Here is a 22,328-nt window from a genome sequence, read left to right as displayed (position 1 = left end):
ATGCTTCCCTTTTGAGTGCCACACTTCCCTTTTGAGTGCCAGTGCATGGAAACACTGTTTACGATCCCACCGCAGTGGTACCGATTTATCTACTTGCACTGGTGTGCTTTCAAACTGCTAGGTTGACAGGAGCTGGGGCAGAGCAACGGGAGCTCACCAGGTTGTGGGGATTCAAACCACCAACCTTCTGATCAGCAAGCCGAAGTGGCTCAGTGGTTTAGACTACAGCGCCACCCTAGTGTATGATGTGATCCTACTATATATTTGGATTCCCCACCCACGAATGTTCACAGGGGATTTCCAGTTACTGTTGTTCTTACTTAGAGTATAGACCTGTGGTGTATAATGACAGTTTGTGGCATTATTTCTGACAATATTTCCATCTGGGGAAAATGATACAGGCAGTCCTCGGTTTACCCAGGGGTTACGTTCCAAGGCACCCTGCACATTGGTGATGTCATGTATAATTGAGACCCATTGAAAAAGACTGTAAACACCCCATTCCATCCCACCCCCATCCCTGTTCTGCCCTTTTAGTGATGTTTCAGTGACATCTTTATGACATTTCTCGACCATTTCCGGGTTTGGCACAATGTGTATATACATGACCATGCACATATTGAACGTGTGTAGACAGGGCTTGCCTGTACCATATGGGGAGAGAAAAGTCTTGCTAGAGCAGATAGCCACACGGCTATGCTTAAAACCCCAGCCATCATATCATGCTGTGGCATAGATCTATCACTATGATAATGTTGACATCAAAGTTCTCAACATACACATAAAGAAAAACACCTTGTTTGCAAAGGAATAACCCATACCCAACACATGATGAAGAAAGAGAGGAGGTTGTCAGGGTTGCTTGCTTCAAACAAACAGACAAGAATATGGACGAATGCTGGCCGTGCCCAGAAATAAAAAAAATTCTGGGACACAATCTACGAGGAAATGAAAAAAAATTACTAAAAATTAGGTAAAGGTAAAGGTAAAGGTACCCCTGCCCGTACGGGCCAGTCTTGACAGACTCTGGGGTTGTGTGCCCATCTCAAGAGGCCAGGGGCCAGCGCTGTCCGGAGACACTTCCGGGTCACGTGGCCAGCGTGACATCGCTGCTCTGGCGAGCCAGAGCCGCACACGGAAACGCCGTTTACCTTCCCGCTGCTAAGCGGTCCCTATTTATCTACTTGCACCCGGAGGTGCTTTCGAACTGCTAGGTTGGCAGGCGCTGGGACCGAGCAGCGGGAGCGCACCCCGCCGCAGGGATTCGAACCGCCGACCTTTCGATCGGCAAGTCCTAGGCGCTGAGGCTTTAACCCACAGCGCCACCTGTGTCCCTCCTACTAAAAATTACATTTCATTAAAAACCGGAATCATTCCTTCTTGGAATTCTAACTGATAATATTCAAAAAGAAAGATTAAAATTATTTTTCTATGCAGTGACGTTGTATTAATAGCCAAGTATTGGAAGGGAGGCCATATACCAAATAAAGAAGAATGGCTACAAAAATTGAGTGAGCACTTCAAACTCACTAAGTTGACGGAAGCCTTAAGGAACAAGTCAAATAAAATAATCCAGAAGGAATGGGATTGTTTAAATACCTAGCTATTGAGTCAAGGTTCAACAACCAATGTTTGGCTGTGTTTAGAATAAACCCATAAGTGGGAAAATGTCTCCTTATACCAAGATAAGGAATATATTGAAACACAGAGAAATGGTACTAGTTATAGGAAATGAACCACCTTGAGGTCGACAGAAGTCAAAATCAATAATCAAAAGTATAATAGAAAGAGATTCACCCCAGAAGGGTCAGTATTCAGGTTTATAGTTACCTTGTATTATACTTAATTTTTTACTGTTTGTGTTTGTTCTGTTTTCTTTTCTTTCCCCCCTTTTTTCTTTTCTTTTTCTTTTCTTTTTCCTTTCCTTGTGTATTCAGTAGAAATGTCGGTATTCTTTGTTTCATTTGTATCTGTATAATAATACAATTTTTTTAAAAAAAATTCTAACGAATATGGATGAATGCATTCACTAGATCTGTAAAATCCATGAACCGGAGCCAAATAGGTTCCATGGAAGAAAATCCACACCCTGGTGCAATTGGTGCATGTCAGCTGCTTCCAGCACTCATGAGCCCATATCAGTTTCACAGCCTTTACAGGAGAGGTCAGCGTGGAGGTTAAGCCCGCAAAAGACCCATCTTCATTGATTGCACCTCTTCAGAGATGGATCTTGTGTGCTGGCTCTGTTGGCCCCTTTCTCCCTTGAACTTGGGGCAGCTTATTTTGAGCGAGGACCATATGATTACTCATCTGTCATTTCAAGGTCTCTGACCTGGAGTGTCATAAAGACTTTTTTTTGTATTGTTGTGGTGGAATTTAATTATGGTCACATTGGCTGTGCCTGCAAGGAACACCTCAGGCTCCAACCTACACGCATACCCTTCGTCTAACACAACTGCAAGGAAAAATTTCAAAGCTTTTACTTCCATTTTGGATTAACCAGAGCTTGCCTTTTCATCCATATCTGGATAAACTGTGATTAATCTGACCTATGGTTTGTCAAAACAAGCCAACTTCATACTGCATTTGATGAACTGACCTGTTTCAGCAACCATGGTTAAGATCAACCACAATTTAGGGTTCAGAAATGACATGAAAGTGTGGTTAATCTGAAATGGAAGCAACATCGTTCAATCTCCTTATAGTTGTGCCCAAGGAGAAGGGTCATGCTATACATTGGTTAAGCATTTTACAGAATTGGAGCAATGATGTATTGTCAAAATAAAGCGTGTTCTCCCTGAAATGAGAGCACGTGTTGCGGTAGGGTCTGCCAGGCCAACCCTCTGTTGCCAGGCAGGTAAAATTGTGATGGCCTGGGGCAACGATTGGATGGCCGGGTTGCTGGGACAAATTGCATGTAGCAATTTGGGGGGTGGGACCAAAGGCTTTAAATAGTGGGGCACTCAGCTTTTGCTTTCTCTTTCGCTGAGTGCATCGGATCACCCGCCCCCCCCCCGAGTTCTGGTTGACCTTGCTATGCATGTCATGGGGTCATCTGCCATTGGGGCAGGGGCCTAGTAGGAATTTTGTCCATTTGCCTGATTGGCTGGTGCCATTTGGTTTTCGCCTACTACTTAGCAATTCGTCACAACTTGTAAGGTTGAAGTTACACATTGGTTATAAAAATTGGTGGAGGAGGGGTCAGGATAGGCTGGGCCTGCCCCTCCAATGGTGGTGTGGAAGGGAATTCCATTAAAGGAATCCTGGGGCTTGCCATGATTTCGTCCAATCCCTGAAATGGGACCAGGGCCGGCAAGCCTTAGGGAGCAGGTTGGGTGAGCGGTGAGGGACTGTCACTCAGCTCAACTGATCCCCAATATTGTTTTCCTTTCACTGGCTTCCAAGGGAGTTCGGAAAGTCAGTTCTCTCCCAGGTGGGGGGACAGATAGTCATAACCAATGCCTAAGCAACCACTCACAGATTATGTATTTTAATAAAGTTGTGGCCAAAATTATGCCAAAAACCTTAAACAAAAATTATGTGTGATTTGTGAATTATTTTGAGGGGTGGCTTGGGGACCTCCACACGCAAGCAAATCTTGTGGACAGGAAAACGTGAACTATAAGCTGATTTTTTTTCTCTTTTGTTGTCCACAGCACGCATTATAAAAACAAAACAGTGGTGTGAAATGCTTCCATGTTTAGAAGGAGAAGGCTGTGATTTGCTAATCAATAAATCAGGCTGGACCTGTACACAACCAGGTGGGAGAATAAAGACAACTACGGTAAGCCTTTTCTCTTCTTTGTATACCTTTGCGTTCCACCTAAACGATAACTTTTCACTCATCAAACAGGTGTTCAGCCATAAATCCCACACACAAACACACCATTAAGATGTGTGTGGAATCCAATATGCTTAGGTATCTGTCGGCATTTATAAGTTATGCTTGGCCATTGCCATATGCACTCTGGAACTTGTCGCCTTGCCTGCTGCATGTGGGGTGGCCTTTGAAGACAGCTCAGAGCTTCTGTTGAATATAAGACTCTGGAAGCATGTGACACCAGTTTTATGTAAGTGGCTAAATTCAGAGTGGTGCTTTTCCTCTTATACTTAAATAACTGGATCTGAAGCACCTTCTCCTATATATGTCCCTTTGAGATGTTGCCTAAGGCATCACCACTGTTTGAAATAAGGTTTTCTGTTACTGGAAATCTGTCAGTTTGGGTGCTAGAATCTGGATTATGAAAGTCTGAGCCTAGAAAGCCTTACAAGGTCTACGCTGTTAGATTTCTAGGCATTCAGGGAAGTCAAACCGGTAGCTGGCTTTTTATGTAAGAAACTTTTAGATGAAAATTTGAGTTGCTTTTTGAGCATTCTTGACGTGTTCGATGAAACTTTTAATACGGTTTTATGATGATTTTGATCTCTTTTTTTATTTTGATTGTAAGTTGTTTTGAGCACCTTCAGGTGGGAAACTGAAATATAAATCAATTAATGCAAATAATTCAGACCAGGAAAGTTTAAGGGAAATGTCACCGTATCAGATATGTGGCTGAAATCATTCTCTGAGTTATGCATTTGGCAAGACCCTATTGCTGTCTTTACACCTCACTTCCCACCTGATCCTGGCTGTCCATCAGATGCCTAATCACCCTAAGCAGCTTAGTTTCACTAGGCCAGGACAATATTCATTGGCAACCTGCTCCCCCTTCCCCAGGAAATTTACTTGAGATGTACTTCCTTTGACTGTCATTCACTCATCTTTGTATTCCTGATCCCACTGGTTCTATGCCACATTTTGTTGCAGAACTAATCAGTGAAAACTGAATCATCATAATATGTGAAGAGAAACCAGCATTAGAGTCTAAAAATAACAAGATGACTGTAATTTGCAAATTTGCAAGTGTGTAAACCCCCCAGGGATGTAGCAGTGACTTTAAAGTAAGTCAGTGTGCCCCCTTTGTAAGGTCAAACTAGACATGGGCATTAACCCATGTTGTTTGGCCTTCTGTTTTCTTCCTTTTTGTTTTTCACAAATAATGGGTGATCTGGATTTCGAACAGTGGCATGGAGAGAGGCCTTAAATCTTTGACTGCTGCTGTGGCTTCATTCAGGATTGTGCAATGTGAAGAAGGTCCCCATCAATCCAGAGACATGAAAGTTCTAGACATGTCTTGCGCCCAACTGGAGAAGAGGAGGTTAAGGGGTGATATGATATCCATGTTCAAATATATAAAAGGATGTCACATAGAGGAGGGAGAAAGGTTGTTTTCTGCTGCTCCAGAGAAGCGGACACGGAGCAATGGTTCTAAACTACAAGAAAGAAGATTCCACCTAAATATTAGGAAGAACTTCCTGACAGTAAGAGCTGTTCGACAGTGGAATTTGCTGCCAAGGAGTGTGGTGGAGTCTCCTTCTTTGGAGGTCTTTAAGCAGAGGCTTGACAACCATATGTCAGGAGTGCTCTGATGGTGTTTCCTGCTTGGCAGGGAGTTGGACTCGATGGCCCTTGTGGTCTCTTCCAACTCTATGATTCTATCATTCTATGGTGAATCACCAAGCATAGTACACCTCAGCAGTTGCCTGACCTCCCAGGCAATTGACAATTTCTCTGTTTTTATTTCCCAGCACATATATATTGAGTCTTGGGGGCGTGGAGGGCCTGTATGTTCTATGGCTGGTGGACCATGTTTGGCTTGGTGTTCACATTGTACAAGCTTTGTTTTATCCCTCTGAAGCAGCTGGGGTGGTGGTAAGCAGCATTGTGCATATTGGGACTAAGATGGAGTGGGGCAAGGTACAAGCAATGTCAAGGGAACTCTGGTTTGACAGTGGCAGCCCTGGAGATGTGTGCATATATTGCCACCACCAAAACTGAACTCACCTAATCTCACCACTGCCATGCCCCTTCGTCTTCCTGGTGAGTGTACCAATACCACCAGGAAAACTCTACTGCTTGTTCCCAGAGAATATAATGTGCAGTATCTTTCCCCCCCAATGGACTATTAATTATATATTGTGGTTTCACTCATTCGTCTTTATTAAGGCTGAGTTCCACAAAGATTGTCCCGCAAGTATTGTGAGCTGTGCTTGTTAACTGTATCATAAATGGTCTAGAGTAAGGGATGAGAAGCAAAGTTTCCTGATGATGTAAAATTGTTCAGGGTAGCTAAAGCAAAAAGGAATTGCAAGGAGCTCCATGAGGATAGCTCCAAACTGGGTGAATCAAAAGAGATCCATTCTAAAGTAGTGACCTATGGATTGTCTCCATCAGAATTATTGGAACTGGACCTAGCCACAGCAAAAAAAAAAACCCTCACTCAAAAACCTGAGGAGATTGACCTACAACAAAACACCATTTTGGGTAGTGGCACTTGTTCACCATTAAATCTTGGCATAGTGCCCTCTCAGCAGATACCATCTTATTTGACTTCTTTGTCTGTAGCGGCCCATAGATATGCCTTTATTAAGGCAAGATTTAACGCCTTTCCTTCCAATGTCTTGAATAATAGAGTTTCCAATGGTCAGATCTCAGCGGTGTGTGTATGTGATAATAGATCTATAGAATCCTTACAACATATACTATTCTGTTGTTCACTACATTCAGTTTCTCGGATCAGATTTTTGTCCCCTTTATTATTGGAAATCTCGGGTGACTCCTTGGAAATACAGCTAATACATTTACTGTAAGATTCTGATCTGAGTAGGTCCCTTTCTGTTGCCAGATTTCTGATAACAGTATTAGCTTATAAGAGGAAAAATGGATTACTCTATGATTATTGATTTTGCCTAAATAATATTGATTTATACTGATAATTTGACATTTTAAGCGCTATATTGTTCTTATTTTAATGGAATTTAGAAATTCACAGTTTGAGATGTACTTGCTTTAAACGTATTTTAATTTATTAATTTTATTTTGTTATACCTGTTTTGCTGTATGATGTATCGAATATGGGCCTATGGCCGTAATAAACTATCTATCTATCTATCTATCTATCTATCTATCTATCTATCTAAACTGGGTGAATGGGCAGTAAAATGGGCAAAGGCAGCTCAACATAAGCAAGTATAAACTGATGTACACTGAGGTTAAAAAACACACCCAATTTTACATGTACTGTATGCTGCTGGGGTCTGAATTTGTGCTGGCTGACCAAGAATGAGAGAGACATTGGGGTCATAGTGTTAACTTGATTAAGACATCAACCTGGTGTGTGATATCTGTGAAAAAGGCAAATGCCATCCAATGGATCATTCAGAAAGGGTCTTAACAACTAAACTTTTATTTATCATAATGGTGTTATGCAAATCTATTGTGTGACTACACTTGGAATACTGTGTACAGTTCTTGTCTCCTCACCTCAGAAAGGATATTTATATGTTGGGGAAAGGTACAGAAAAGGGCAACCAAAATGATCAAGGAGTTGGTTCCAAGATTTGGGGTTGTTTAGTTTAGGGTAAAAGGAAGAGCAGGTTCTCCTTTTCGCATTTCAGGGATATAACTTGGCAGTGTTTTCAAAGCAAAAAATGCACTATTCTGTTGGTGTTATAGGGGAGATTAATTTTAGCACCAAAGTGTATATATATTGTCAATGATCCATCACTACTTAATTGTTACTTAATTAATTCCTTCTTTTACATGATGCGATTATAAGGCATGGAGCTTAACAGAACATTCATGCTCCAGTTCCTCAGCAGCTAACCTTTTTCAACTTCTGCGATTTTACTGCTAAATTGGCTGAAGTGGGAAATTAAGGAGTATGAAGAAGCTAAAAGAGAGCTCACAGTAGATAAAGGGTGTAATTACTCTGACACAGAGCTCAGTGCTTGGCTAGTTAAATTTACTAAGGATCCAGTTTCACCAAGGGATGTGACTTTCTTAATAGAGTTTACTTACACACAGAGCAACTTAGCATCCCCCACTATTAATATAAATGACATGCTGGTTGGGTGGGAAAGGTAATTTGTTCCTTACCATCAGCTTTATTATACTGTAGTTCGTTTCTACTAACTGAAATCCAAGTGAATTTTCTTTCTTTATTTCTTTTGGAAATAAACAGGTTTTTCTTACCACTTTATATCAGTAACCAGTTATCTGAACATGGGGGTGGGTGTCAGCAAATCTGCCAGAACTATAATCCTACTTCAAACAGTGACTTCACCTGTAAAACGTTTCTTTTTCAATGCCAATTACTATAAAGGAGCAATAATTATCTCCATGAAATAATGGAAAGGGAGAAAGAAAGAAAAATGTATCTGATATAAGGCCCAAATGGATAGCTGTTACAATCCTGGAAGAAATCTCAGTCTGATCACACAAATATTTGCATTGGTATCCCATACCCTCCCATACTGATCAAAACCAAGACACTCGTTTTTTTGGTCCTGAGCTCTCGTGGGAGCTAGATGATTCATGCCACAGCACTGGCCAAAAAATGGGACATTCCAGGATCCAATCAGAACTAAGATCACATAGCTCTTCCTGGGACAATGGTTCAATTACTACTAGTGTGTGTGTTTGAGAGAGGGGGGGAGAGAGAGAGAGAAAGAGAGAAAATCCTTCAGCTCAGTTATAAATGGGGTGCTTTGCATTTCTCAGGTTTAATCCCTAGCAGAAGCGTAGAAAAGACAGGTGATACCCGGTGCAGAAAATTTCTTGTCACCCCCCCCCCTGCAAAAACGGTTTTACAGTGGTACCTCGGGTTACATACGCTTCAGGTTACAAACTCCGCTAACCCAGAAATAGTACCTCAGGTTAAGAACTTTACTTCAGGATGAGAACAGAAATAGTGCTCTGGTGGCGCAGGGGCAGCAGGAGGCCCCATTAGCTAAAGTGGTGCTTCAGGTTAAGAACAGTTTCAGGTTAAGAATGGACCTCTGGAACAAATTAAGTACTTAACTCGAGGTACCATTGTACGTTATTTCAAATTTTCTTACATAGGAATGTGGATTCTGGGCCCCTGATAACAAGTAGGCGACTGTGGACAGATACTTAAATTTACAGGATGGATTGTGTTTTGGCTCCACTGAATTGAAAGTTCAGCCTTCACAACATATGAAAATGGCCAAGTAAACAGTTATTTTCGTGGAGGAGGGTCAAGATATTAACTGATATGCATGAAATTTCAGATATAGCTATATAATCCCTAGTGTAGTAAGATAAGAGCTTTGGAGCAGGATTATTTTTTTTTAAAGAAGTTTTTTATGAACCACCCTAGTAGGGCAGTAATTGTTCCTTGATAGTTTGTCACCCCCCTCTATGATGGTACCTGGGGTGAACCCTCTGCCCCCCGCCCCCCTTCTAACACCCCGATCCCTAGTGTTGTTGTTGTTTAGTCATTTGGCCATGTCCGACTCTTCATGACCTCATGGACCAGAGCACGCCAGGCACTCCTGTCTTCCACTGCCTCCCGCAGATTGGTCAAACTCATGCTGGTAGCTTCGAGAACACTGTCCAACCATCTCGTTCTCTGCCGTCCCCTTCTCCTTGTGCCCTCCATCTTTCCCAGCATCAGGGTCTTTTCCAGGGAGTCTTCTTTTCTTCTCTTCTCATGAGGTGCTGATCCCTAATATCTTCAGCTTTTTTTATATACAGCAAACCTTGGTTCCCAAACGGCTTAGTTGCCAAACAAATCGGCTCCCGAACGTTGCAAACCTGCAAGTGTTCTGGTTTGTGAACGTTTTTTCGGAAGCCTAACAGCCCCTGCAGCCACACCTTGGTTTTCAAATGATTTTGGGAGTCGAACGGACTCCAAGAACAGATTAAGTTCGAGCACCAAGGTACCACTGTATACCACTGCATATGGTCTCTTATCATGCCAAATTATCTTCAGTTTTTCACTCTTTTCGTGTGTGTTTTTTGGGTGGAGATTAGTTTATAAAGTGGCATTAACACCATCCATCAACCAGTTCAAAAAGAAAAAAACACACCAAAGATCAGCTATTACAGAAACAAATCTGCAGATTTGTTGAATTGTTGAGATTAAAATGTCAAAAAGACACTTCCAGTTTCTGGGATAGTTGCAGTATTAACTTGAACCTCTTGCTAATCCTATATATTCTTTCAAATCCCCGATTCTCCATAAAATAAAGCCACCTCTTTATGTAATATTACTTTAATGATCAGCAAAGGGTCACCCAAGTCAAAGTATGTAAAAGTGATGAGATATTAATACTAAGTTTGAAAATATTAATCTTTCCTGTTACCTTTTCAGAGTACAAATGTCCTGCAGGAAAAGGGTTCTATCCCCTATAGAATTAAGTCAGTTTTCATTGCGCATGGGTAGATTACAGAGCCAATCAATAATGCCAGTGCAAACTTTTTGCTCCAAGCTTCTGTTTAATAGTATGCTCTTGAAACAATTTATTTTAAAGCTTTCCCCTTCTTGCCCAGAAGTTGTCAGTGGGTGATCAGTACAATTCTCAGGATTAGTAATTAACTGTTACTTATCTAGTAGCTGGTATATGCTACTAATGCTAAATGAAAAAGAAGGACATTGAAGATGAGTCTAGATATAAGCTTCCTGTATAGTTTATTCTAAAGTTTATTCAGTTTCCAAGTATGTGTTTCTTTGAAACTCCCTGTCTTTCATATGAAGCACATGCCTTTGATGTAAGGTCTGTCACACCTGTGGAAAATATTTCTTGTTGCTAAACCTAACCAGGCAAGCAATTTTGTTGCATGTATTTGTTTTTTAAGTTGTTGGTTTTATATCATTTTGGTTAATTTTATCATCTCTACTATTTCTAAAATCTGCTTTAACATTGTGATGCTAAATGAATGTTATGTAAACCACTTTAAAATTTATTATTATTATTAAGCACTATATAAATCTTGCGCATCAAGGCCCTGAGGCCTCCCGCATATGTTGAATAATAACACTTGGAAATGGTATTTTAGGTTAATGGGCAAATAAAGGCCACCACTTTTATTGGTTACAGAATGTGAGTGGTATTGGCTTAGGCATTGAAACTGAATCGACTACATCTGACTCCTGCCTAAATCTTGCTAAACAAAAGAAAGATACTCTGCACATGCTCAGAGGCCTTATGGTCCTTGACAAGTTCTTGGAGTAAGGCCTGGCATTCTCCGAAGTGAAACTGGCAAGTCTTGCCTCAAATTTAACCCTGGGGGTAGGAAGTATTTATTGTTTTGCTGCTTTTATGGAAGTAGCAATTGATGTATCTGATTTAAGTTTGGCCATGGTGTTCCTTCATCTTTTTTTTTACCTTTAGGTGCTTCAAGATGAGCTCTGATGTTGAAGTCAGGGGGAGCCTATGGAAGCTTCAACTGTAGCTGTGCTTCCCAAAAAGCTTCTCCTGAATATTGCTTATAATAAGCAATTAAAATATACTGAGAACATGCAGTCTACCCACACCTTTTTATGCAGCAGATGGATTGTGTTGGTGGGGCTGGGGACTACTCCTGTGTTGATGTACACACGTAGATGTTGTAAAACACAATATGGTCTAGGCTTCTGAATGCCAGGCCACTGTCTGAGTCATCATAAGAATATTCTTCATCTGTTGCTGCTGAATTGTGACTTTCAAAGTCACAAAAATTAGATAGATAGATGATAGATAGATAGATAGATAGATAGATAGATAGATAGATAGATTAGATAGATAGATAGATAGATAGATAGATAGATAGATAGATAGATGATAGATAGATAGATAGATAGATGATAGATGATATAGATATAGATATATGCATTTTAAATACCACAGTTGAAAGCATGACCTACCAATAACACATTTAATCCCTCCTACTGCTAACCTATGAGCTAAAAGCCTTTTAAGGTTTAAATTTCTTCCTGAAAGCTGGAGGAGATCTTCTCAAAGATCATTTTATAACCTTAGAGTCAAAGTTGTAAAGGATTGGGGATGTGAATCCTGCATGTGTTCAGATGTTTGAAAATTCCACAATTTAGATCATCCCTAGCCAGCATGTTCAGGGCTATCTGCAGAAGCTCTAACAAACGTGGCCTGATCAGATTGTAACAATATGACTAAATAAATAAATAAAATGATGTTATGCCCATGAGAGTAATGCTTAATAACACTTGATCCTTATGAACAGTCCTTTAATTTAGCTTTTCAGCTATCGTGGGCCCAGTTGCAGCGCATCCAGCTTTTTAACCCTAGCCAATGGACCAGAGGAAACTTTGTCACTCTGGTCCATCTTCCAGACCCCTTTCACTTGGCTGCCCCTGATAGGGCAGTTTCAACATTTGGCTTGTCAGGCTTTTAATCTGGCAGTGTGGCTGGACCAGGGCACTTAAAACAGCTGGCCATAGAGAGCCTACTGTGATCCAGTCATATACCAATTTACCTGGGAATACTGAATGCAAGATACTTCTGAGTAGACATGTATAGGATTCTGTTCTTGGCTTATGCCTTAATAATTGTAGTTTTTGGTCTGGATGAACATCAAGTGTGTGCTCTTAGTAGCAATCAGTGAAGGAGAAGCCAAGGTTTCTTTTTGCAGGTATTAGGGGAAAAATCAAGCTGCCCACGGTGAAGGATTTTTCTACATACATAATATCATATGTATGATACATAATACCATAGTACAATGCAGCATAGAAAGCTTCCATCAGAAAAATGCTATGCTTTCTCCATTGACTACTTGGTTATATAATACATTGGTTGTATACAGTGTTTTAGGATAAGTTAGTAAATGATATATAATAAGAAGCAGTTTATGGATGTAAAGAATGCGTAAGTAAATAACCAACAGTATTATTTTATGAAGTAGTATTTATGTTGGCATAGGGGCGTGGGTGGCGCTGTGGTCTAAATCACAGAGCCTAGGGCTTGCCGATCGGAAGGTCGGCAGTTTGAATCCCTGCGATGGGGTGAGCTCCCGTTGCTCGGTCCCATCTCCCCCCCTCCTAGCAGTTCGAAAGGACGTCAAAGTGCAAGTAGATAAATAGGTCTATTTATCTGGCAGGAAGGTAAAAGGCGTTTCCGTGTGCTGCTTAGTCCTGCTAGCCACATGACCCGGAAGCTGTCACCGGACAAACGCCGGCTCCCTCGGCCTATAGAGCGAGATGAGCTCCAACAGCATAGGCTTGGCTTTGCCTTCCCTCAGGTGGGATACCTGGAGGTCTCCGCCTACCTCAGTCAGTTGTCCAATCCCACCTGGGGGAAGCGTTGCCAAGGAGACCAGGCCAGGTAGGGGAAGGATTACCTGCCCACACAATAGAGGGAGGATCTTAGCTGGGAATCCTCACTTGGCTCCAGAGCTTCTCCCACCCTACCCACCCTCAGTTAATGTCTTATTTGCAGGTTAACTTTTCTTCACAGGTTTTGCAGGTTAACTTTTCTTCACAGGTATGTGGGCGCTGCTACATTAAGGTCGCTGTTAAAGGGCCAGAAAGGAATTTCCCTGCATTGGCAGGTTTCGCCTTTCCCATAGCGAAACGTCACAACTTTGGCGGTATCAGGCCTTGGGCGGAATCCTTTAGTCCATCTTCCTCTTTGCGGCGGCAATACCAGGGTTCCCCGTTAAAGGGGTTTCTGAAGAGAGGCTTTGACCGTACGCTGAAAGGTCGTCATTGCTCTCCCCTGCGGCGGCGGCGTAACGGGGGCGGCTATCTCTGCTTGAACATATGTTCTCCAGAGCCGGCCCATCCCCCACACAAACACTGGATAACCCTGATGCTCCCTAGGTCCCCGGCTGGGGACTGGGGAGGGAGAACGCCCAATGCCTGAGCCAAGGTCTACCCACATTAGAAATTTAATAAAGTTGTGGCCAATTTAATCCCATAGCACGTTGTCTTAAGTCGTTATTCCACATGACGGGGGGGGGGGGCCGTGCGGGATCTGGGGACTCCGCCTGTCCACGCAAAGAGTGCAGTGTGGCTTAAGGTGATGTTCCAGACCAGTTTCTGCATTTTGTCCCTTGTAATTTACTGGCTGTTATTTCATCCCCCTCCCTGCCAAACAACAACAGCAACCTATCACAATCACAGATTGAACATTGACTTTATTTTATTGCTGAAAATTCAAACTTTATTTCAGATTCCAGTCACCTGCCTGAGAAGGCCAACAATGTCAGAAATCCATAATACTTCATTTCCAAGTTCTTTCCCCTGCTTGTTAGCTCAGATTATAGGAAATGCTGGTTGATAATACCAGAGGTGTCTGTGACAGTAAATTCTTGAACTATAATAAATGATGCATTTGGTACTGAAGATTTCATTTCATGACATGTATGTTCAGTTTCAGGTGGTGCTGGTTGTTTCTGTAGTAGTCTAATTACCACAGTGTAATTTTACTGCATTGTATGAGGAGATATGGAATCTCTGTTAATGCTTGATTGGTAAAAGCTCACAAGAGATCCCTTGATATTCCAGTTGCTGAGTGATGAACCATATACTTAATTGCCTCCCATGCAAAAACAACACTGTCATCTCTAGTGACTTTTAACTTCATTGAACCAACTAAAATGGGCAAGGTTTGCTGATAGAAGGGGGCAGGTTGATAATTTTGTAAATCTAAGGATTTGGGTCTTTCAGTCGATAGCCATCCTTGTGGAAGTGTAAAACTTTTCAGGGGTGTCTTAATAGGACCTGACTTTAGCAGGAATAAACACTTGGGGAGGGAATGTAGTAGCAACACAACCTGTTTTTATAAGATTCAGACAAGAAATTTGCAAGAAACAGCACACTATTACTAGAATAAATAGCAGCAATATAATAACAACATTAAACAGCAAGTTGCAATACGTTGATCAAAAATAGCAGCATGAAGTAATTAATAAATAAAAATCCCAGTCATCTATTTTAAAGGACCCCAATATTTAGGGTTGCCATATTTCATAAAGTGAAATTCTGGACACAAAACGTACTCTATTTCTCATCTAGAAAAAAATTACTCCATGTCATCCTCCCACGCCCACCCCCAAAATCTAGGGCACTTTATAATATTACCACCCTCTACCTCTCCTCCCCAAACTAAATAAGATGCCACCATCAACCATACCTGAAGGTATCTTCCATTGTAAACATTTCCAGGGAGGTAGTCATGTTTGGTTCTTGTAGCAAAAAAATAATGAACTATCTTGTGGCATGCTAAAGCCTAACAAAAGTATGAATGGCATTGGCTTTCATGGACAGATGCACAACATCAGATGCACATGACAAATGCAACCTAGAAACATGAGGAGTTAGAAGTCCGTCATGATTTATTGCAAAGCAATAGGTTACAGTTGGATCGCTCCGTGAAACCTGCAACCCTGCCCGGTGGTTCAGGCAGTGGTATTTATAAAGTTTCAAACAAAGCATTTCAGTTTTCACCAATCATATACATCATCACCTCATTTCATGTTTAATACGCATGCTCTGTAAGCACTGGCAATTTTGCTGGTTCAGTGTGGTTCCCACCGTATTCTGTTACACTGTGTTAACAGAGTGGCTGGGGAGACTCAGCCAGATGGGTGTGGTATAAATAATAAATTATTATTATTATTATTATTATTATTATTATTATTATTATTTGTATTCCTGCCCCATTGCTGGGGGGGGGGGCAACTTGCAAAATCATCAGTTTCATACAGCAGCAAGTTACCATAACTTTCTCTATTAGAAGCACACTCAAGGATTTCCAGGGGCACACACCACATCCCGCCCTTCAAGCTTAAAAGTGTGAGATTACTCGCATTTAGTTTGACCCTTAGGTAACTCATTTTGATCCTCCTGGGGCAGTGGGTGGTATTGCAAAAGGAACTGCTTTTGGGCTATGTTTGAAAGCATTTCAGAAACCAAGCAATGGACTAAGGCAAGTTGGCAAGGACTCATGGCCACAAAAAGCTCTGCGAGATATACCCATCCTGGAAAATGTATGGTACATTCAGTGGTCTTGGCAACTCCCAGTAGTGAGCCAGTAGAATCACTGGGAGGTTACATTGCTTGAGAGCCAGTGTGGTGTAGTGGTTAAGAGTGGTGGACTCGTAATCTGGTGAACCGGGTTCACTTCCCCGCTCCTCCACCTGCAGCTGCTGGGTGACCTTGGGCTAGTCGCACTTCTTTGAAGTCTCTCAGCCCCACTCACCTCACAGAGTGTTTGTTGTGGGGGAGGAAGGGAAAGGAGAATGTTAGGCGCTTTGAGACTCCTTCAGGTAGTGATAAAACAGGATATTAAATCCAAACTCTTCTTCTTCTTCTTGAAGCATCTATTTAAAGGCCACGTATTGTTCCTTCCATTTCCGCCATTGCTGATTCTGCCACTTTCTTTGCTCAAAGCAGGTTAAGGGAAATATTTCACTTTCTTAGAAACTGCTGGTCAGTCCATGGTTAAGGTTTTCCCAGCTCTACGCATGGGGAGCAATGGGAAATATTGTCACCGCTACTGGATTTCCAGTAGGTTTGGCATTTAATCCACTTTGAGAGACGGCTTTTAAGAGGGATATAAAATAAATGAAGAAAATAAATAAATCCCTAGTACACTGGTACAAACGTACCAAATGTGCCCCTTACAACCCTCACTAATTTATTGACTCCTAACTATATAAGGGGTCAAAGGAACATTTTCAAATTATCCATATGATTTTGCTTGAATATATGTTTTTCCCCCTAACTTTAATTTGCTCAGAAATGCAAATGAGAAGAGATTGCAAGGTTAGGGAAGTTTTCAAATGTAGTCAATAAAGTACAAATTATGCACAATATGGACGTTTCCAAATAGCCAACACATTACATTAGCAAAATTGCAGTGCAGATTCTGTTATGCATTAGTCCATGAATAGCCTCATAAATCTGTGTCTAGAAAGAAATGCTTATTACTAACAAGCATCTCCCCAAAGACCTGTTATTTTTTTTTAAATAAAAAAACCCAAACTTCATTTTGTGCTTACTCAAAGATATAGGATAAGCACACACACACCCTTTCCTGAAATGAATATAACATCAGAGGTTCTCTCGGTTCTGTCTAGAGAAATATGTGATGTATATTTTTTACATGGTTCATGCTATTTCATTAGCATGAAAAATGCTGAGTGGTGTGTTTTGACTAAATACGTTTTCATTACTTCTGTATATAAGTCATCAGTTCTGAACTGACTTTGGATATGTTTATAATGCAAATGATTCCCAACAATCCCAGAATCCCTACTGTGAAATCACACCGTGCATGTGATTTTCCTCATGGAATTCTTATGCATATATCCTTGAATTCGTATATTTTCACCTTGAATTCATGTATGGGGGTTTAAAATCTGTAATAACTGAACAATCACACAATCTATTGTTGGCGAAAAACTTTAAATACCCTGTACAGTGATACTTTGGTTCTCAAACTTAATCTGTTCCGGAAGTCTGTTCCAAAACCAAAGCGTTCCAAAACCAAGGCACGCTTTCCCATAGAAAGTAATGCAAAAGGGATTAATCCATTCCAGACTTTTAAAAACAACCCCTAAAACAGCAATTTAACATGAATTTTACTATCTAACCAGACTATTGATCCATGAAATGAATGCAGTAATCAATGTACTGTACTATGAACTAAATAAAACAGTATTGTAGATGATAAAAATTAAAATTAAAAATTTTTCTTACCTGCATTGTTTGGATGGGTGGATGGGGGGCTTTTATCCATTTCCGCAGTCACACAATCAACGAATCAATCAATCAATAGCTGAACTGGGATCCACACAGTCACAAAAACAAATTAACTGAAAAAGCCTCAAAGCAAAAAACGCAAAATAAAAAGCACCTCAGAACACTGCAATCAGAAACAGAAGGCTTGAATTACAATGGGGGGGGGGCACAAATGAGCAGCGCAAAAGAAAACACAGAGGGACTCAAAATGGAGCACGTTCGGCTTCCGGAGGGAAAAGTTCGAAAACCGGAACACCTACTTCCTGTTTCGTAGTGTTTGGGTTCCAAGTTGTTCATGAACTAAGCTGTTTGAAAACTGAGGTACCACTGTGCTCGATTGATCCATCGTTTTGGTATCACAGTGCCTATATACAAATGGACTTATTTATGCAATCCTGCATATGATATATTACAATGGTTTGGGAGTCTTGGGCCATTTTTTAGTAGACCTCAATACTGTAGCCACCCAGTGAATTTCTCACTTGGCTGTCCCATCCCCATGCTATAGCCTTTTAGCTGGACCAATACCAGAACCAGCAACTCCTTGCATGTTGAGTAAAAGTGCCCTGGAGACAGACCCATTCAAGAGGGAATGAAGGAAGGTCCTTACTCAGCTTGTTTCCATATGTGTCTGTCCATTGGCAATGGAAGATATCTGATTCGTGTATATTGTACATGTCACCAAATCATGATTGATACATTTCATGTATCCAGTTTGCCAGTGTGCGTTGTTATATGGAGACATTTTTAATTTTTTTGTCATTGTGGCTATAGTATTCATTTTATACAGCTATCGTTTTAAGTTGTATGTTGTATCTATGGAAGAGTTTTGTACTACTTACATTCACAGGCTACCTTGTCTCCTTTGTATTCATATATTATCGATCAGGGAACACTTACTCTTGTTTCGTTTTTTGTTTTCACTTAGTCGTAAATAATAATTTCAGGATTGGAGTTTCCAGAGAGAATTCAAGTATCTCGTTGCAAAAGTAAAATTTACAAGAGATGATGGAGCCAATGATTTTACAAGACTGCTATTAAATATACAGTGGTACCTCAGGTTAAGTACTTAATTCATTCCGGAGGTCCATTCTTAACCTGAAACTGTTCTTAACCTGAAGCACCACTTTAGCTAATGGGGCCTCCTGCTGTCGCCACGCCGCTGGAGCACGATTTCTGTTCTCATCCTGAAGCAAAGTTCTTAACCTGAAGCACTATTTCTGGGTTAGCAGAGTCTGTAACCTGAAGTGCATGTAACCTGAAGCGTATGTAACCCGAGGTACTACTGTAAATCTACCAAAATTATTATTATTTTATAGTGTGGATAGTGTTAACACTTCTAAAGAAGCTACCAGGATATGCCTAACATACTTGGAGGTTTAATTTCTCCCCTTACAAATTATGTGAACTTTTTTTTTAAGCAGACTTTAAAATAAGCATATTTTGCGGTAGGGAGGTTACACAAAGAGTTTTCTTTTTCTAGCTGCTATTCCATATCTCTGTGAAGCTTTGGTTTTGAAGTTTGATTGTATGGTACTTCGTTTGAATTTCTGCTGTCTTATGTATGCGACCAAAACTGGGACAGGTGGGAGGAAACTGTCACAATGTGAAAGAGGTATTTTTGAAGCAAAAAACCTCCAGGTTTCTTTTACTAGATGAAACCAATGGTCTAATACTATATCCCAAAGTGGCAGTGGTGCCGCCAGAAAAATAAAATACATGCTGAGGAGAACACAAAAGGAGCAAACTCCATTTTGGGAAAGGGCGGGAGAAACATGTGAAAAGTGCCTTCCCTGTAAAGGGAGGCCCAAGTATTGGTTGTTGTTGATGAGCTACCATATTTTTCGCTCCATAGGGCGCACTGTACCATAGGGCGCACCTAGTTTTGGGAGGAGGAAAACAAGAAAACATTATTCTGAATCCTAGAAGCCAGAACAGCAAGAGGGATCTGGCTTCTGGGATACCGTGTGGCTGTTCTGGCTTCTGGGATAACCGCGCCAAGCCTCTTCAGGGCAGCAGGATGAAGGCTCCCCCTGCCCGAAGAGGCTGCGCAGGGCTAAGGCAGAAGCAGGACAGGTGTGTCGCTGAAGGGGCGCTGCGCAGTTCTCCCTCTCTGAGAGGGAGAACTGCGCAGCGCCCCTTCAGCGAAGCTGGAGAAGGATCAGAAGGAGACCCTTCCGTTCCTCCTCTGGCTTCCAGGACGCTGCGAAGCCGGAGGAGGAACACCAACCCCTCTCGCTCTCCAGGCTTCAGCGAAAGCAATGCGAAGCCTCCGGAGCAAAGAGGAATCACTCCCTCTGCGCTTTGGAGGCTTCGCATTGCTATCACTGAAGCCAAGGAGCCTGCATTCGCTTCCATAGGACGCACACACATTTCCCCTTCATTTTTGGAGCGAAAAATATAGAGCGAAAAATACGGTATTTCCATACGAGGCCCCAAGGCCCATCCCATTTCTTAGATAATGAAACACGCAGACACCAATACTTTGGGTTAATGGGGCGAATAAGGCCACAACTTTATTGGTTATAGATGTGAGCAGTATTAGCTTAGGTACTGGAACTGAACCAACTATATCTGACTCCTAACCATCATGCAGGTAGGCTAGTGAGGGTCAACCACCAGTAGGGGGAGCCCTGTTCATGTAGAGCAACTGCAAGCTACCCCAGGGTCACCAATGGAGTCGTGGCATGGCCCTAGCCCATACCCAGGCTTTGGACAAGATCCACAACCCTGGATCCCTTTAACACAGGCATGTCCATTTCAGGGGCCTAATCTGGCCCACTGGTCAGTTTAATCCGGCCCCTGTGGCAGTTTATTTCCTGGGGCAAAATCCTAAAGAAACCTCAACAACTTCAATCCTAAAAGAAGCTCAACAACTTTGGGGTAGAAGGTCAACAACCTTGGCTGGTCCTTTGGTCGGCCCCCACAGCCCTTCACTTCATCACATCTGGCCCTCTTTGAAAAAAGTTTGGACACCACTGCTTTAACGGAATACCCTTAAAGAGGAGGGTAAACCAGGTTTTACCAGTGCCTAACTGCCAAACCTTACAAAGTTGTGACGATTGCTACGAGGCAGGCGGAAACCACATGGCTGGTGCCATCTTGCCAAGTGGGGAAATTCCTACCTGGCCCTCTCAACAGGCGACCAACTGTGGTGTATACCAAGATGGTGAACACATGAAAAAAGGGTGGGAGGGTGGGAGATCCAACGCAGGGGGAGAAAAGGAGACTGAACCCCTAGCCGCACGGATGTTTAAACCAGGTAAGGAATGGCCCCAGTCAACCAGATTGGTCGGCCATGGGGCATGACACAGCCGGGATTCCCAACAACGTGGGCGGCATTGCCACTCCCCTCGCTGTATATGGACAGTGCTCATGGCCAGCCTGGGAGGGTGAGCGTTTTTGTCAGGGCTGCTTGGCCCCATGCAGCACCACTTATGGCTACTCACACAACTCTGGGAAGCTCTTAAGCAAGGCATGAAAGTGAAAATCATCTTGTGTTCTTTATTCCTACCCTGTGCCGGTATTCAAGGCATACTGCCTCTCTATATTAGCAAAGCCAGCCCACCTATGTGGCAAGGTGAAGTGACTGCCTCGGGCGGCAGGATGCACAGGGGCAGCAGATCCCAGTGTAGATCTTTATTCCCCATTTTTTTTTTCCTGGTGTAGATTTTGACTCAGCATTCTTCCCTGGTGGGGAGGTAGGCGCCATTTTGAGGTACTTTGGGGACCAAAATGTCTTGGGCCAGCCCTGTACATAAGACAGACTTTTCACCTGATAGAAAGCAATTTAATCTCCTGTGCTCTTCGCAAAGACTTTAACTTTTCAGTTTCATATTTCCCAGACTGTTTTTTTTTTTAATGTTTTCTATTAGTTTTCTATTAGCAAACTCTAATGGGATTCAATGAATTGTAGCTGGGTGGAAAATAGAAGAAAATCCGCTGATATATTTGTTGTGCTACAGAAGAAAACAGGTTTCTTCTTTTTAAGCAGAAGGCACACTTTCTTTTCTTTTCCTTTCCTTTCCTCTCTTTCTTTTTTTTTCACCATTGCAGATGTTTGCAGATCTGTGGCATGAGAATTGCTCATGGTAATGATATTCCAAAATACTCTAATCAGTGTTTATTCTGCCCCATTTTATTTTTGTTTGTGTTTGAAGGCAAGCTGGATGCAGAAATCTCTGAAATTGTAATGAAGCAGCTAGATAAAAATAAATGACCAAATGCCTATAATTTGAAAAAATTGTGATAAAATCACTGCCAGTTTATGGAAAGTTGCTTAACCGAGTCTCTGTGTTAAAGAGTTCCATTTTATTTGACAACAGAAGCACATTCTACAGTAAATTTGGAAAGGCAAGAATGGTTGGGAAATTTCACCTCGGGCCTGCTTAGATAACATTGTAAACTTTTTCATGCCTCCATCTTGACAACAGATCTTCAAAGTCGTGGAAATACCATGACAACTGTCAAACTGGAGGCAGAGTTGTACTTTTGAACGGTAATCCACACCCAATATAACACTCCGCCATTTAAGTTTCTGTTGTAATTTGCTGCCCCCAAACAACAAGGAAGGAACCTTTTTGCTTTTCTTCTTTTTGCTTACCCACGCAATGCAGTTAATTGGTTGTTTCTCGCTTCCCCACAAAACACTCCTTAAGGGCACGCTTAGAAGAATGCATTTGAAATAATATGTTAGTGTTTGTATTTAATTCTGGATTAATT

At 41.7% G+C, this 22,328-nt stretch overlaps 1 protein-coding gene across 10 annotated transcripts in view; it reads left to right on the top strand.

The window, feature by feature from the left end:
- TAFA5 (TAFA chemokine like family member 5) overlaps nucleotides 1-22,328 on the top strand; it is a 342,920-nt gene that overhangs the window by 264,290 nt on the left and 56,302 nt on the right. For all 10 annotated transcript variants that reach the window (XM_083701680.1, XM_083701675.1, XM_083701679.1 and 7 more), the window contains one exon: nucleotides 3,657-3,784. In XM_083701680.1, the coding sequence (XP_083557806.1) occupies nucleotides 3,657-3,784 (128 nt within the window). The remainder of the gene's footprint in view (nucleotides 1-3,656; nucleotides 3,785-22,328) is intronic.

The sequence above is a fragment of the Podarcis gaigeae genome (assembly GCF_964106915.1).
Source record: "Podarcis gaigeae genome assembly, chromosome: 10".
NCBI classification, from domain to species: domain Eukaryota; kingdom Metazoa; phylum Chordata; class Lepidosauria; order Squamata; family Lacertidae; genus Podarcis; species Podarcis gaigeae.
The sequence above is the reverse complement of the archived record's forward strand: the minus strand, read 5'-3'. Positions and strand labels throughout refer to the sequence as shown.